The following is a 17,935-nucleotide window of genomic DNA, read 5'->3' as shown; positions in this document are numbered from 1 at the left end:
ACCCAGCAATTCCACTCCTACATATACATCCAAGAGAAATGAAAACATGTATTCACACAAAAACTTGTCCACAAATGTACAGCATTATTAGTAATAGTCAAAAGGTAGAAACCCAACTGTCTGCAACTGATGAGCTCATAAAGGAGATGTGGTATATTCATATTCCACATGGATATATATTGGAATACTAGTTAATCATTTAAAAAAGGGGTCTGATACATACTACATGAATGAAGCTTGAAAACATTATGCTAAAGGAAATAAGACGCAAAAGGATAAATCTTAAATGACCACTTTTTTTTTTTAAGAATTTTATTTATTTATTCGACAGAAAGAGATCACAAGTAGGCAGAAAGTCAGGCAGAGAGGGAGGGGGAAGTAGGCTCCCTGCGGTGCAGAGAGCCCAATACAAAGCTCAATCCCAGGACCCTGAGATCATGACTTGAGCTGAAGGCAGAGGCCCAACCCACCGAGCCACCCAAGCGCCCTTATATGACCACCTTTAAGAAATAACTAGAATAGTCAAATTTACAGAAAAACAAAGGGGACCAGAGGTACCCAGGGACTGGGAGAAAAAGGAAATGGGTAGTTGTTTAACAGGTACCAAGTTTCTATGTGGGGTGATAAACAAACTTTGGAAATAGTGGTGATGGTTGTACAACCTTGTCAATGTAATTAATGCCACTGAATTGTACACTTTAAAATGGTTAAAATGGCAAATTTTATAATATGTATATGTTTACCAATTTTTTTTAAATGAACCTTTAAAGCATCACACTAAGTGAAAGGAGTCAGACAGAAAAGGCTATATATCCTATGATTCCATTTACATAAAATGTCCAGAATAGACCAATCCATAGAGAAAGAAATCAGATTTGTAGATTAGTGGTTCCTAGGTGTCTCAGTTCATTCGGGTTGCTGTCACAAAATACTGTAGACAAGGGTGGCTTATAAACAACAGAAATTTACTGTTCACAGTTCAGGAGGCTGGGAAGTTGAAGATCAATGTGCTAGCAGATTTGGAGAGAGCTCTTTTTGTGGTTCAAGGATGACTGTCTTTTCACTGTGTTCTTACATGGCTGAAGGTATAAGGGATATAAGAGCACTAACCCCATTCATGAGGGCTCTGTCCTCATGAGAGATCATGTCCCAAGGTTTCAACACACAAATGAGGGCACAAATAGTCTATTCACTAAGGAAGTGAATGCTAATGATATGGTATTTCTTTTGGGGTGATGAAAATGTTATGGAATTAGTGGTGATGGCTGCACAATTCTGCAAATATAGTAAAAACGCTGACTTGTACATTCTAATAGGGTGAATTTCTTGGTATGTTATTATACTCAACAGGCTATTTTTTTTTAAAAGAAAAGAAAGTAAATGCTGCAAACAGACCAATGGCTGAAAAAGAATCACACAACCTCTGCTATGACAAAGGTGATACTGCAGTGCGGTGAAGGAAAGGATAAATGTTCTAGATTCATGAGATACCCATACAGGAGAGTAAAAAAAAAGGGGGGGGGGAACTAGCCTTAATTCCTAGGTTGCAAAGACAAAAGCAACTCCAAGCACTCTGAAGATCTAAATGTGAAGTGTAAAATTTAAAAAAAAAAAAAATTGTAGGAGAAAGATAACAGGAGAATATCTTCATGCCCATAAGGTAGGCAAAGATTTCTTAAATAGGATACAAAACACACCAACAAAAAGGAAACATAACATTTATCACCTGTTAAAGTTAAGAACTATTCATCAAAAGACACCAGTAAGATAATGAAAAGTCACACCAGAAACTGAGAGAAAATATTTACAACACATATACAAAAGACCCTACACTCAGAAGCATAAAGGCCTTGTACCAAGAACACACACACAAAAATATTACTCATCAATAAGAAAAAAAGTCAATTGAGTAGAAAATCAAGCTCTCCTCACCCCCTAAAAACTAGAATAGGCACTTCATGAAAGATAACAAATGGCCAGTAAGTCTATGAAAGGCTGGTCAACTTCAATGGATGTCAGGGAAATCAAAATTAATACCATGTAACAACCAAGAGAGTGAGAGACCATGAGAAGAAAAGCCATAGACTGAGAAAAAATATTTGCAGAAGACAGATCTCGGAAAGGACTGTTATCCAAAACATTCATAGAACTCTTAAAACAAGAAAACAAACAATCCAATTAAAAAGTAGGCAGATGATCTGAACAGGCACCTCACTAAAGAAGACAGACACTTGGCCAAGAGACATAGAAAAGATGTTCAACATCATATTACCAACTACACACCTATTAAAATGGGACCAAATCCAGAACACTGACAACACCAAATGCTGGCAGGGATGTGGAGCAACAGGAACTCTCATTCAAGGAATGAAAAATAGTAGCACTACACTGAAAGACAGTTTGGCAGTGTCTTATAGCACTAAAGATAAGCTTACCATACAATCCAGCAAGCACACTCCTGGGTATTCATCCAAAGGGGTTGAAAACTTATGCCTATACAAAAACCTGCATACAGATGTTTACATGAGCTTCATTCATAACTGCCAAAGCTTGGAAGCAAGCAAGATATCGTTTAGTAGGTGAATGGATGGGTAAAACTGTGGTACATCCTGATAATAGACTATTATTCAACACTAAAGATAAATGAGTTATAAAGCTGTGAAGACACAGAGGAACTTTAAACGTGTATTACTAAGTGAAAGAAGACAGTATGAAGAGGCTAGATACTGTATGATTCCAACTACATGACATGCTGCAAAAAACAAAACTACAGGAACAATATAAAGGCCAGTGGTTTGGCAGGCGAGACAGGAGAGATGAATAGGCAGAAAAAAGAGGACTTTTAGGGCAATGAATATATTCCATATGATATTATAATGATGGACATATGTCATTATACATTTGTCTAAACCCCCAGAATAACAACACCCAGAGTGAACCCTCAGGTAAACTATGGACTGGGTGATTATGATGTGTCAATGTAGGATCATCCTTGGTAAAAATTGTGCCATTCTGGCAAGTGACATCAATCATGGGAGATGCTATGCATGTGTAGGGGCAGTAGGCATACAGGAAATACCTGTACTTCCCTCTCAATTTTGTTATGAACCTAAAACTGCTCTAAAAAAATATTTCTTGAAAAAAAAAAAAAAAAAAAAAAGATCTGGGGAAAAAAGCGTGCAGAAATTCACATGTCAAGGATATCATAAAAGGATTTTATTCTTGCTTTGGTTGGGATGTCAGACTCTCAGAACTTCAAAATTACATCTAGGGTATGAGGAATTGTTATGCAGAGACACTACAATGCAAAACCAAGTTTAGAAACCAATTATTCAGTCCAACTTTCTTAATTTTATTGTGAGATCCAGAAAGTTAAATGACTGCCCAGAGTTACCTACCAAGACAGTGGTAAAGTCAAGATTAGAGCTTCCAACTCTAAGCCAATGATCTTTTTATTATACTCAGATATTTCAGAAAACGTAGACTTGTTCTTAGTGAACATGCTGGGTCACAGGTAACCAATGCTTGTTTTCTTCTCTTTCTTTAAAGTTTTCTTATCAGAGTACTCATAAGTCACCTATTTAATAACCTATTCTAAAGGTATGCCAGGAATCAATCAATATTAACAGCAGTTACAACACTTGTTAAAAAAAAAAAAGAGAGAGAGAGAGAGAAAACCAAACATCATGCACTCCCGATTTAAAAAAAAAAACAACACACCACCACATATACTCCTGCCAAAAGAACTAAACTTGACTCAGATCAAGCTTCTAGATCCAGCTACCAATTTACAGGCAACAACTGTATCATGAGTATGCAATCAAGAGAACTCTATAGTTAAGTGTCTCCGGTTCTTCAAAGTGTAAGAAAGGCATGAAGAGGGAATCTGAGATTAAAAGAGATTTTAAAAGCGTTATCAATCTTTTTAAGGATGCAAAACTAAACAATTAAGAAACACAAGGAACTATATTATAAAAACCAGCAGAGTGGTTTCTTTTGAGAGGAAGAGGCTATGTTTGGGTAGCTGGCAAAGTTCTCCTTCTGGACTCGAATGTTAATTACAAGAAAACATGCCTTATGATTATTTATTTGTTTTGTGGTTTTCAATATCTGTTTTATTTTACAATAAAAGGTTAAAAATGATAAACATCTCAGATCAGTAAATAATCAGACTCCAGATAAAGTATCTTCTGAGCAAGAGATTTTTTAAAATGCAATCTACAGTTATTGATTAGGACTACTACGTATGACATCTTGTAATTCCAAAAACTGTAACCTGAAGGCACACTACTTTCCATAAATCACAATGAAGAAGCTTTCATTCCCTTATTTTCCCATCTTCCTTTTTTTAGCCACGAACTCCTCTAACAAACCCAGATGACATAAGATCACTTTAAACCAGACAATGATTATTCCCTACTAGACTTAAAAACAAACAAAAAGGGGTGCCTGGATGGCTCAGTCAATAGAGCACATGACTTTTTTAAGTGGACTCTACACCTGGCCCAATGCTGGACTTGAACTCATCACCTCTAGCTCAAGACCTGAGCTGGGATCAAGAGTCAGACACCCAAACCACTGAGCCACCCAAGCACACTTAGAGCATTGGACTCTTAATCTCAGTTAGGGTCTGAGTTCAAGCCCTACATTTGGCTTGGAGCCTACTTAAAAAAATTATGATTAACGAGTATTAATCATATTCGCTAAGGCATAAGACTACTTTTATGCATCACTTGATAAGGAAAAGGGGGAAAATTGAAACCTTACAGAAGAGATCACAGATGCACCTGATCCTACACAGATACATTACAAATGTACATTAAGTCCTCTACGAAGATCAACAGACCCAACGGTGGCAGTGCAGAGAGATAAGCTGTAAAGAATGAGAAAGAAACATTTAAAGGTCTACTAAAGAGTTATCCCCAATCTCTGTAACTCAACTTATGTAAAAGGAGAAACAAACTTTGAGTGGATCACAGCCCCTTTGGAAAAGTGAAGCAAAACAGATGCATAGTCACAAACACAAAATTCTGCTTGCAATTTTATTTTATTTATTTTTTAAAGATTTTATTTATTTATTTGACAGACAGAGATCACAAGGAGGCAGAGAGACAGGCAGAGAGAGAGGAGGAAGCAGGCTCCCTGCTGAGCAGAGAGCCCGATGTGGGGCTTGATCCCAGGACCCTAAAATCATGACCTGAGCCGAAGGCAGAGGCTTTAACCCACTGAGCCACCCAGACACCCCTGCTTGCAATTTTAGACTCTGCTCCTGTAACCCCTCCACTTTAAGACTTTTTCCTGTAAATGCGCTAATGAATCAAGGATTTTAGCTGAACTTCTAAAAAAAACTTTCCACCTTGGGGCACCTGAGTGGCTCAGTGGGTTAAGCCTCTGCCTTCAGCTCACTCATGATCTCAGGGTCCTGGGATCAAGCCCCGTATTGAGCTCTTGCTCAGCGGGAAGCCTATTTTCCCTCTCACTCTCTGCCTGCCTCTCCACCTACTTGTGATCTCTGTCAATAAATAAATAAAATCTTAAAAAAAAAAAATTTCCACCTCTAACAAAATCACTCAAATTTAGAAACAGTACAGACAACTTTGGTGATTAATTCTAATACCTTACATCTAGGTACTTCTCACAAACAAAAGATTTACCTTTCCTGAAACGGATTCTCCGTCATAGAAAAGATAGTGTTTTTCTACTTTGCCATCTTCAGTTTTCATTTCGGCCATTTTCCTGGTCTCCCCATCATTAAGGACAACATCAATCTCACAAATGGGTCCAAAAAAGCCTCCAAGAAAACTCTGAAATAAAAAAGGAAAATAAAAGGAAATATAAAAGGAAAATGCTCATAATTATGTTTTGTCAGTCACTACATTTTATAATACAAATCTAAGTATCTCTTACCTACAGTTAAATAGAATGCGAATCTGTAAGTTCAACATGGAAGTAAGAACTTACATCAAATTCGACCTCAAAACTAAACAAATTTAGTATAACAATGTATATACAGCTAATATTGTACTGTACATTAAAATATGTTAAGAGAACAAATTCATATTGCATGTTTTTTGCCACGGTTTTTTAAAAGACAAAAAGAAAACTAAAATTTAAACATGCTATAGTTTCAATCATTTCCACAGGTAACCACTATAAATAATCAATTACTACTATACCAGAAATCTAAAAAATTAATTCTTAACATTTGGACTTGAAAAGCTATCTTTAGTTATACTTCTATGCTGTTATTTCATATGCAGCACTCATACAATCCAAATTATGCAGTACTCATACAAATCCAAATGCATTATTATAACGTACTATTTACTATAAAATGCACTGCTATATAGGTCTGACCAGGAAGTGTTACATTGTAAAAACTCTTGAAATAGAACTGGCTCTAATGGAGAAGACTAAATTTCTGTGAATTTTTCCAAATAAAATGTGTAAGCCTTGTTATGGAAATCCTGAATATGACAGAAATATAAAGGACAAAAATCAACCGCTTATGAATGCCAAAACACATTAGTTGATAATAATATGGACTCCATTAGTAATTCCAATATCAGATACAGTTGGAGATTATTTTTGTTACTAAAGAAAGCTGGTATTCTAGTCTTTTTATTTTTTAAGATTTATTTATTTATTTATTTGACAGACAGAGATCACAAGAAGGCAGGGGGTGGGGAGGAAGCAGGCTCCCTGCTGAGCAAAGCGCCCCATGCGGGGCTCAATCCTAGGACCCTAAGACCATGACCTGAGCAGAAGGCAGAGGCTTAACCCACTGAGCCATCCAGGTGCCCCTAGTCTTTTTTTTTTTTTTTTTTAATTTATACCAACCGTCCTCTATCCTGTCATCCTACATCCCTTCTTAGTCTGCCCTACACAACCACAATAATCTCTTAAAAACATAAATCTCATAATTTTCTGTTTAAAATCCTTCAGTGGGCTGGTAAGAGTATAAATTGGAACTACTTTAGAAAATAGTTGGTATTTGGGGCACCTGAGTGACTCAGTGGGGTAAAGCCTCTGCCTTCGGCTCAGGTCATGATCTCAGGGTCCTGGAATCAAGCCCCGCATCAGACTCTTTGCTCAGCAGGGAGCCTGCCTCCCCCTCTCTCTCTGCCTACTTGTGATCTCTGTCTGTTAAATAAATAAATAAAATCTTTAAAAAAAAAAAATTGTTGGTATTACCTGGTTAAGCTAAAGATATACATATCCCACGACCCAGAAAATACACCCTTAGATATATACCCTAAAGAGAAACTCTTACATACATGAACCAGGAAGCAAATATAAAAATGTTAATAATATCTTGGTTCATAAAGCCCCAAATAGGAAACAATCCAAATATCCATCAACAAGAGAATGGATACATAAATTTTATTCTATATTCATACAGTAGGCAAAGGGATGAGACACAACTATACACAATAATAACTTTCACACATACTATAGAATTACATTTATTAAAAAGTCAAAAACATGTAGCGCACACTATAGCATCAGAAGTCAGGAAGTGGTTAGAAGAGAGCATAGAGGGAGTTTCTGGGGTGCTAATTACGCTGTTTGCTTTTATCTGAGCACTTCACACACAGGTTTGATCACTTTGTGCACTTATTCTTCTGTACACTTATCTGTGCACTCTTGTGTACTTCAATGAAATGTTATTTTAAATATGTGCACACGTGAGTGCACAAGTGCACGTGCGCGCGCACCCACACACCCACACACACACACACCCACACTGTATTCCCTGACATGGTCTGCACATATCTGTTCTATCATCTCTCCAGTCACACAAGCCTCAAATTATTCAAGTTAATCAAATCTGCCAGGTTCCTTCTTGTCCTAGACCAAGTATCCTTAACCTAACTAACTCAGCCTCTGAATCTCAGTCTGACTCATTTCCATAAAGAGGCCTCCCATACGTTCCTAAATTGAAACTAGAGTCTCCAAATTTAGGCCTCACAACACCATGTAGTTTTATTACTTCATCATCTGTTATAGTGTGTGCTTATTCAATACCTGAATCCCTGACTGAACTCCAGGAGGACAGACACTTTATCCTTTGCTCACCAATGAAGACATAGTAGCTAGGAGTAGTGTGTGGCATTTAGTAGAAAGCATTCAAATACCTACTGAGTGTTAATTTTGAATAAAATAATACTCTCCTGATACTAAAAAATAAATGGATACACAAAAGAAATGAATTAAACCCAGAATATCTGGAAAGATGGGAGCTCCCCCAAAGGAAGTTAGCTTTGGTGCAGTAGCTACGTCTAGAGCAAGGAACTTTCCTCAAGCCTCAGTTCTGTCCTCAGGTGGCAGAGTAACAGCAAGCAAGCTAATGATCCTCTCAAAACTCTGCAGGTCACAGGGCGATACTATGATCAAAGGAGACAATGCTTTCCTAAATTCTGCTTGCATTTTTGTTATTATTAATCCTATATAAACAAAAAGATTATAATTTCAAGAAATCAACTCAAAGAATTGGCAGATTTATACTTCTGACATACTACAAAGACACAAACAGCATTTTTTCCTTTCAACGTTTTAATCCTTCCTGGCAACTTTACAAATAACTAAGTCAATTTTAACCAAAAAATTAATTTTAATCAGAAAAGTATTCTGAACTTAGAATGAAAAACATCAATGATAGGTCACATGCAATGCCCCTTTTCAGTTAGCTTTCATACTACAAGTTTTATACTCAAAACTTGCTTAAATGGTGTTATTTTTTCCTAAGGGCTACAGATAAGAGAATGTATAGCAGCTCAAAAGCAGGCTGCTGATATTTACTAACTCTCTAATATGTGAAAACTACAGAGCCAGCCAGGGTGGGGGGAAGCTATGGGAAGAGCAATTCTGAAAGGGTAGAACACAAGAGCCTCATTTAAGATATAAATCGCAGCAGAAAAATAAAATGTAATTTTCTCATTCCCCTTAATACATCCTAGAGCTGCTTCTGGGAAAAATGAGATGTGAAAACAATAAAAATTATTTTACGGATAAAAGAATTGTTATGGTAACTTTTTCCACATATGGATATTTAACACACAGAACTGAACTTGGGATTTGAAAGCTGTATTAAAAGATCAATTAATCAAAAATAATGAAATCAAAATTTCCACTAAATAAGGTGGTGTAAAAAAGACTGAAGTCTCATGAAACTTCACAATTAACCAATAACATAATTATAATTAAACAGTCTCATTTTGACACCAAAGATAAAAATGAAAAATTCCTAGGCATTAAAAATCTGAGAAAGCTATGTGGTATCTTCTATTACTTTCTGTATGCAGAAGAGTATTTTGTAACTAAAAATTTAAAAAGCAGACTTACTTTTCAACACAGTCAAAACACTAATATGGGGAGAGAGCAGAAGGTATTTTTAAAAGCCTAGTTACAGCACATGCATAATAGGCTGAGTAAAAAGCTATAGTACCTTAACAATGTTAACAGAAACTTTAGCACCAGGATAACATCCAGTTTTCCACACTAGGACACATCAAAAATGAAAGAGTCCTACTGAAAGCCCCAGAAAAGTGTCGATGTCTTACATTTAACAAGCAGGCAACAAAGAGAAAAAAAAACTGAGAAAAAAAGTTTGTATTTTCTGTTTTCCTTCTAAAAGAAGTTGAAAGAGAAATATTTTCTACCCAAAGTCTTGCTTTTAAAGTCTTTATTGCAAGATGTGCATCTTCTGTTTTTTCAAAGGAAAATTCATGAAATTAAAAGTTTTAAAACTCCTCACAAATTATGATAGTTCTCCTGATAGGTAAAGAGGAAACAAAATACATAATTGGCAGGATGGTGAAGACAGTGGAAAGGGAATGAAAACTGTAAAGAAGGTTAGAATACATTAACAGAGACTTTTGCTGCAATTACAGATGAGACATTTTAAAGCGAAAGACTACTCAGTTCTGGTGAAGATATCTTCAAGTGAGCATTCAGAATATGAGATTTTCAGGACAGTATTAGACAAGTATATATAAGTCAAAACTCAGGTAGCCTTTAAATAACTAGACTCCAATATATATGACTATTAAAAGATTATACCATTGTTTTTACAGTTTTCTACTTGTGGCCTAACCCTCCTATCACCTTTAGGTTAATTTAAGATTTTTCATATAATTCATAAACCCATACTGAGCATTACCATCCAGCAAAATTGCATGTGGATATGTTAAAAGCCAACAAACTTTTTAGCGCTCACTTTAGAAACTTCACTCCTTCCAAGGGATGTAAAGAAGTGCAACTCAAGGTGAGTGGAAAGGGAGACTCTCAAAATTTACACAAGCAATGAAACAGCAAATTTTCATGCACAGATTACATTTATGCCCAGTTAAGTGTTCTAAAGCTTTACAATTTAGTTTATGTTTGACCAGTAAGTTGAAAATAAATTGCTCTTACACTAATTCAAAAGCCTATTAAAAGTAATAATTTTTAAAATAAGCAAAAGACTTTTAAGTCTTCTTGGGCAAAGTATATTCAATGAATATTTCCTAACTCCCTGACTAGGCAAGGTCTTCAAATACTTCCTTGTTAAATTTATCACAACTGTTATTTCCACGTTAAACAAATAATTATACAAAGAGATGTTTACCTCCCTCTAGACTCTAAGCTACAAGAGAGAGCAAGGACTGTTTCACTTTTGCTAGTGGCCCTTGGGTACGCCTAAATAATTATCTGCTGCGTGAAAAAAAAAGGCCCCAAGTTTAAGAATAAATATGCCTGTCTTCACTCTTCTGATTTTAATCAAATCAACTTGAGTTTAAAATGTATTTATTCAATGGGGCACCTGGGTGGCTCAGTGGGTTAAGCCGCTGCCTTCGGCTCAGGTCATGATCTCAGGGTCCTGGGATCGAGTCCCGCATCGGGCTCTCTGCTCAGCAGGGAGCCTGCTTCTCTCTCTCTCTGCCTGCCTCTCTGCCTACTTGTGATCTCTGTCAAATAAATAAATAAAATTTTTTAAAAAATGTATTTATTCAAAACAACTTTTTTTTTTTTTTCTTTTTAAAAATACACCTAGCTTCGTCTTCAGCCAAAAGTCTCAAGCAGTTTCCTGAACCGGTGAGTTCTGGGAAAGCTGATAGTATCAGGCGAGCACACAGTAGGCGCTCAACATATGCTGGCTAAATGAAATGAACACCCGAAGTGAGCCAAATGAGACCCAATCTAGAGGAGATGGCCAACACACACACAGTTAAACGCATCGTGCCCACGCCTGAGCTTCCCACTAACTGGTGAAAGTATTCTTGACTTTCCTCCCTCCTCTGTTCCCTAGGCCATTTCAACATCCCAAAGCGTTAAGTTTCCAGAAAATGGCTTGGGGAAGGAAATGACCGCCAGACCTTAAACTAGCAGGCACAAAACCAGTCTTCTGGATTAAAAACGTCCCCACTTCAGTGTCCTTCTCCTTCTCTCTCCCATTCTACAAGTGTCAACATCAAGGCTGAACTGGGGTCAAGATATCGCCGAATGTCACCACATCGAGATAAAACCAAAACAAAACCCCGGAGTTTATCAATCTCGTGACCACTGGAAGAGTGACCCCAGTCCCTCCCCCTCACCCCAGCCCGGAACTGGGGGACTGCCGGGTCACTCCACCTGAAGGGAAGCGAGGCTGTCCGGAAGGAGCGGAGGGACTTGGCTACCTTGGAAGGGGAGGCGGCGCTGAGCCCCCGCACAGGCGGGGTCCGAGGACTCAGCCAGGGCCCCCACAGCCGGTCGAGGAAGGCGGGCAGAGCCTCCGACATGGCCAGGAGAGCGCGCCGCCGCCCGCAGGTGCTCGGGCCTCTGCGAGACCGGGAAGAGGCGGCGCCGCCGCCGGCCCTTCCCCGATCCCGCGGCGACCAGACAGGCCTAACCCGGCTCCCCGCCCTGCTCGCTGCCCGCCTCCTGCCGTTGCCCTCCGCCCCACCCGCGACACGGAGCCCGCCGTTGGCCGTCCCGCCGCGCGCTCTGAGGCCAGAGCCGGAGTAGAGCGCGCGGTCCGCCGCGCACTTACCATTGTCAGCGCCGCCGCCGCGTCCCCACCACTTCACTCCGCTTCCCTCAGAACTCCCAGTCCAGATTCCCTCCGCCCAAGCGCCCGTCACGTGACCTCGAGCCGCTGGCCGCACGTGACCCCTCCCTTCCTCTCCTCTCCTCCCTCTGCTCCAGTCCCCTCCCGGCCTCTTGCCCCGCCCCACTGGCCAGCCTGGCCCTCGAAGAGAGGCAGCTTGGAGGCGGGGCCTCGTGCTCCACCCCGGGGTTGGGGGGCGGGGCCACCGAGATGCCGTAAAGTGGGAGGGGCCTGAGTGGACGCAGGCTCCTCTGGGCGTCCGCGCCCTATCTTCGGTCACGTGGGGGGCGGTTCGCTGACGGGCTTCTTTGCCACGCCCAATTCCCCTTCCTTAGGAAGTTTGAGTAACTGAAAAGGGGGAAAGAAGGAGGGATTGTTCTGCCAGGCGCTCTAATCGGGTGGGTACGGGGCCGCCAAGGCAAAGGGGAGCTGTCACCCGAGGCGCTGCTTCCTTAGGCCTTGCAAGGTACAAATTCTCTTATCCACGGAAGAGGCATTCTTCTTGTATCTTTCTGGAACTCGACCCGGCTCCCTCTCCCACTGGGAGCGGCTGGGTTTTGAGAACTAGTTAGCTTTGTCGCATACCCTGAAGAGCCGGCCAGTGGGGAAAACTCGAGAGCGGTACATCTGTTGTTTTGTCAAGTACACGGATAGTTTGCGACCTAGCCACCTAAGCTGTGCTGTCCTGCCAGTACGTGAGGGGGTTGGGGGGCTTCGTAAAACAGGCGGTGCAGCTGGTTTGACCGCATCCAGACTCTGTGGTCTAAGCCTAGAGGCAGGCCCTCCGGATGAATGTGATGCTGTTTTAGTTTTTTAAAAGCAGGTTAAACTGCCGCAGTGTATACGTGACCAAAGCAGAAGAATGATCATCTGAACGCACCATCAGTGTCCCATCCCTAACAAAATAAAATCAAGTTTGTGAGGCAGGGCCATAAAGCAAGTATAAAATTGTAAAAGGCTTGTAATTAGAGCATGGTCTCTAACCACACTAAAATTCAACTAGAGATAACAAAAAGAGAAAATCCGCAAATATATGGTAACCAAGCAACATAATTCTAAACCTCTATGTCAAAGAAGGCAGTGGAAACTTAAAAATAGTTTGAACTAAAAGAAAATTATAATAGAATTTATGTGATACAGCTGAAGTATTTATAGGGGGAGCTGTGGCTTTAAATGCATGTATTTAAAAAGAGTTTTTAAATCAGCAGTGTAAGTTCACATCAGGAAATAAAATCATACTAGCATGTGGAGGGGAGCAGGGTGTATGTGGGAACTGTACTTCCCACTCAGCTTTGCTGTGAACTTAAAACTTCTCTAAAATAATTTTAAAAACAGTAAAAGCCCTCAAGTGGGTAGTTATATTATCTTCAACAAAGGTGTCATGACAAATCAATGGAGAAAGGACAGTTTAACAAATGATGTTGGGAAAACTAGATATCCACTCGCAAAAGAATGGAGTTGGAAGCTTATCTTACACTGTGTACAAAAATTCACCCAAAGTGGGCTTAAGACCTAAAGCTATAAAACTGGTGGGAGAAAACGTAGGGGAAAATCTTCTTTGGACTCGACCATAATTTCAACAAAAATGACAGGCATAGCACAGGCAACAAAAGCAAAGAAAGACAAATGGAGGGGCGCCTGGGTGGCTCAGTGGGTTAAGCCGCTGCCTTCGGCTCAGGTCATGATCTCAGAGTCCTGGGATCGAGTCCTGCATCGGGCTCTCTGCTCAGCAGGGAGCCTGCTTCCTTCTCTCTCTCTCTGCCTGCCTCTCAGTGTACTTGTAATTTCTCTCTGTCAAATAAATAAATAAAATCTTTAAAAAAAAAAAAAAGAAAGGCAAATGGTATTGAATCAAACTTAAAAACGTTAGTGCTTCAAAGGACACAACAGAGTGGAAGGGAAGCCTATGGAATAGGAGAAAATATTTGCAAATCCTATATCTGACAAGATATCCAGAATACATGTTACTCCTACAACTTAACATACATTCTTCACATCTAGAATAAATGAAGAATGACCACAACTCAATAACAAAAAACAAATAACCCAGTTAAACTGTGGGCAAAGACCTCAAACATTTCTCCAAAGATATTATACAAATATCCAATAAGCATATGAAAAGATACTCAACATTCAGATAAATGCAAATCAAAACCACAAGGCAGCACCTCACACCTACTAAGATGGTTACTATCAAAAGCAAAAATAAGTATGCATACTAACATGGGGAAATTGTAACCTTTGAGCACTGTTGGTGGGACTGTAAGATGGTGAGCCCCTTATGGAAAACAGTGTGGAGGTTCTTCAAAAAATTGAGAATAGAACTGTCATCACCCAAAAATCTCACTTCCGGCTCTATATCCCCAAAGAATTGAAAGTAGAGTCTCAGAAATACTTGCATATTCATGCTCATAGCACATATGAACACTCATATTCATTCATAATAGCCAAGAGGTAGACCGAACCCGAATGTCCATGGATAGATAAATGGAATATTATTAATCCATCTTCAAAAGGAAGGAAATCCTGTCACACACTACAACATAAATGAACCTAGAGGATGCTGTGCTAAGTGAAATAGGCCAGTCGCAAAAAGACAATGACCATATGATTCCACTTATATGAGGTATCTAAGTCCAATTCATAGACACATAATAAAATGATAGTTACCAGAACCTGGAGGAAGGGGGAAAGAAGAGTTATTATTTAATGAATATGGAGTTTCAGATTTGCCAGATGGAAATGTTCTGGAGATCTTTTTCACAGCAATATGAATATACTTAACCACTAACAAACTGTACACTTAAAAATGGTTAAGATGATAAATTTTATGTGTTCTTTACCAATGAAAAAAAATTAAACTCAGAGCAGAAAGAAGGAAGACAAAGAACAGAAGTCATTGGACTAGAAATAGGCAGGCAATAGAGAAGATCAGGGAATGCAATAGTTGGTTCTTTGAAAAGATTCATAATGTTGATAAGCCCCCTGGCAATACTAATCAAGAAAATATGACAAAATGTAAATTAACAGTATTAAGAATGGAAAAGAAGACATCACTTCAAATCCTACAGACATCAAAGGGATAATAGAGAAAAATACATGAACAACTTTTATGCCAATAAGTTTGGTAAGTTAGGGGAAATGGACATGTTCCATTAAAACAACTTTCTGAGGGGCGCCTGGGTGGGTCAGTTGGTTAAGTGTCTACCTTCAGCTCAGGTAGTGACCTCATGGGTTGTGAGATCGATCCCCACATAGGACCCCACACTCAGCAGGGAGTCTGCTTGAAGAGTTTCTCCTCTGCCCCTCCCCCACTTGAGTGCATTCTCTTTCTCTCAAATAAATGGATCTTTTTTTGTAATTTTTTTTTTAATTTGAAAGAGAGAGACAGAGAGAGCATGAGAGGCGAGAAGGTCAGAGGGAGAAGAAGACTCCCCATGGAGATGGGAGCCCCATGTGGGACTCGATTCTGGGACTCTGGGATCGTGACCTGAGCTGAAGGCAGTTGCTTAACCAACTGAGCCACCCAGGTGCCCTCAAATAAATGAATCCTTAAAAAAAAAATTCTGGATAAATCAATTTAAATTATTTTTTTTATTTTGATTTTATTTATTTATTTAACAGAGAGAGAGAGAGAGAGAGAGATCACAAGTAGACAGAGAAGCAGGCAGAGAGAGAGAGGGAAGCAGGCTCCCTACTGAGCAGAGAGCCCGATGCGGGGCTCGATCCCAGGACCGTGGAATCATGACCTGAGCCGAAGGCAGAGGCTTAACCCACTGAGCCACCCAGGCGCCCCAATTTAAATTAATTTAAATAAAAATAAATATTCTGAAATAAACAAAAGAGGATATACAAAATTTGAACAGTCTTCCATCAGTGAGATTAAAGAGAAAATTTTAAATCTTCCCACCCCAAAACTCTAGGCTACAGAATTCACTTGTGGGTTCTACCAAAATGTAGGAAGAAATAATATACCAAGCTATCTACACAAACTTTTTAAGAGAATATAGGAAGAGAGAACACTTGCCAACTCCTTTTCTGAGCCATCATGACCCTGCTACCAAAATCTGACAAGGACATTACAGGAAAGAAAACTGCATATCAATATCCTTCATTAAATACTTAGCTGCAAAAATCCTAAACCAAGTTCATAAAGCAGAAATTTCTGTAAATACCATGATCTGTGGGTTGGCCCCCACACTGGTTAAATGTGTTCCTTTGTGTACCTATAGAATTCCTAGTTAGTGGAACAGGACAACATCTTTATACATGTTTTAAAGTTCTTCTCAGGGGGCACCTGGGTGGCTCAGTTGGTTAAGTGTCTGCCTTCAGCTCAGGTAGTGATCCCAGGGTCCTGAGATTGAGCCCTATATTGGGCTCCCTGCTCAGCGGAGACCCTTCTCCCTCTCCCTTTCCCTCTCATTCTGCCACAATCCCTGATTGTGCTTTCTCTCTCTCTCTCTGTCAAATACATAAAATCTTAAAAAAAAAAAGTTCATTTCTGTTATTGTTGATGTTCAAATCAGCATTAAGATATAAAGTGAAATGAAACGAAAACAAATGAAACTTTTAGTCTACGGCTGCAAAGAAAGCAAGGATAAATCTAAGGAGAAGGAATGTGTTTTTATGTTTTCCCCTTCCAGGTGGTGTGTCTATATAGATATATAGAGAGATATATATTGGTCGATATCCAATAACTGAGAGTATTTCTTGGAGCTGATCTTTGGATTCTAGGATCCAAACAGGGATCCAAATATTTGTTCATTAAACATATACTTAATGAGTTCTCACTAAATGGCAAATGTTGTTTTAGGCTGTGGAGATAAAGTCAATTAGAAAAGAAGAAGAGGAAGAGGAGGAGGAAGAAGAGGAAGAGGAGGAAAAAGAGAGAGGAGGAGGAGGAAGTTGTTCTTATCCCCAAGGAGCTTATACTGTAGTGTAGGAAATGGTCAATAAGCAAGTAATTAAATATAATATTTTCAATTAGAAGACACCACTAAGAAGAAATAAACATGTTGACATGAGTAGAAAAGAGCTATTTTTAGATAGGGTGGTAGGAAAGTGACATTTAAACTGAAATCTGAAAGGAGTCACCTACTAGGAGAACGGAAGGAAGAGGTCCATCCCAGGCAGAACAGCGGATGCTAAGGTCCTGAGCTAGAAAAAAATCTTAGTTCTTTCCAGGAATGGCAAGACAGTGTAGCTGAAGCCTAGTAAATGAATGATAGGGACAATAATACAGGATGAAAAACAGTTAGAGAACAGTGCAGTATAGTAAGATCTATAGATTTTGCTCTCCTCTCCAGATCCAAGGAGGACTGTAGGGTCGGAATTTTAAAGCAGCATTTTGCGATTTAGCCTGTGTACCCTCACAGCTCCGGGGAGAACGGTCTCCTTCCATCTTCATTCCGCCAGAGGACTCTACTTACTCCCTTCGAATAGTCTCTCTTCCCTACCAGATTTAGGGAAGGAACCAATAGCTATGGATTCACCCCGTACCTCTGACCAACAGCAATATCTAAAATCCACTAAATCCGGGGCGCCTGGGTGGCTCAGTGGGTTAAGCCGCTGCCTTCGGCTCGGGTCATGATCTCAGGGTCCTGGGATCGAGTCCCGCATCGGGCTCTCTGCTCAGCAGGGAGCCTGCTTCCCTTCCTCTCTCCCTGCCTGCCTCTCTGCCTACTTGTAATCTCTCTCTGTCAAATAAATAAAATCTTAAAAAAAAAAATAATAAAATAAAATCCACTAAATCCACAATAAATATTTTGACTTAATGTTTTCAATTTTTTATTTTTTTTTATTTTTATTTTTTTTAAGATTTTATTTATTTATTTGACAGACAGAGATCACAAGGAGGCAGAGAGG

General features: G+C 39.4%; 1 protein-coding gene across 3 annotated transcripts in view; it reads right to left on the bottom strand.

Moving 5' to 3' along the window:
- The window catches only part of VPS26A (VPS26 retromer complex component A), a 31,733-nt gene extending 19,512 nt beyond the window's left edge, over window positions 1-12,221 (bottom strand). Inside the window, exons 1-2 of one of the 3 annotated variants that reach the window (XM_082715172.1) lie at window positions 12,014-12,221; window positions 5,655-5,804 (exon numbers count right to left, since the gene is read on the bottom strand). In XM_082715172.1, coding sequence (XP_082571298.1) covers window positions 5,655-5,804; window positions 12,014-12,016 — 153 coding nt within the window. In that variant the 5' untranslated portion in view covers window positions 12,017-12,221. Of the gene's footprint in view, window positions 1-5,654; window positions 5,805-11,613 lie in introns of all 3 variants that reach the window. The other 2 variants (XM_082715173.1, XM_082715174.1) reach the window with 2 other exon arrangements.
- Between the last annotated feature and the right edge of the window lie 5,714 nt (window positions 12,222-17,935).

Source organism: Mustela nivalis (genome assembly GCF_964662115.1).
Source record: "Mustela nivalis genome assembly, chromosome: 2".
NCBI lineage: Eukaryota > Metazoa > Chordata > Mammalia > Carnivora > Mustelidae > Mustela > Mustela nivalis.
The sequence above is the reverse complement of the archived record's forward strand: the minus strand, read 5'-3'. Positions and strand labels throughout refer to the sequence as shown.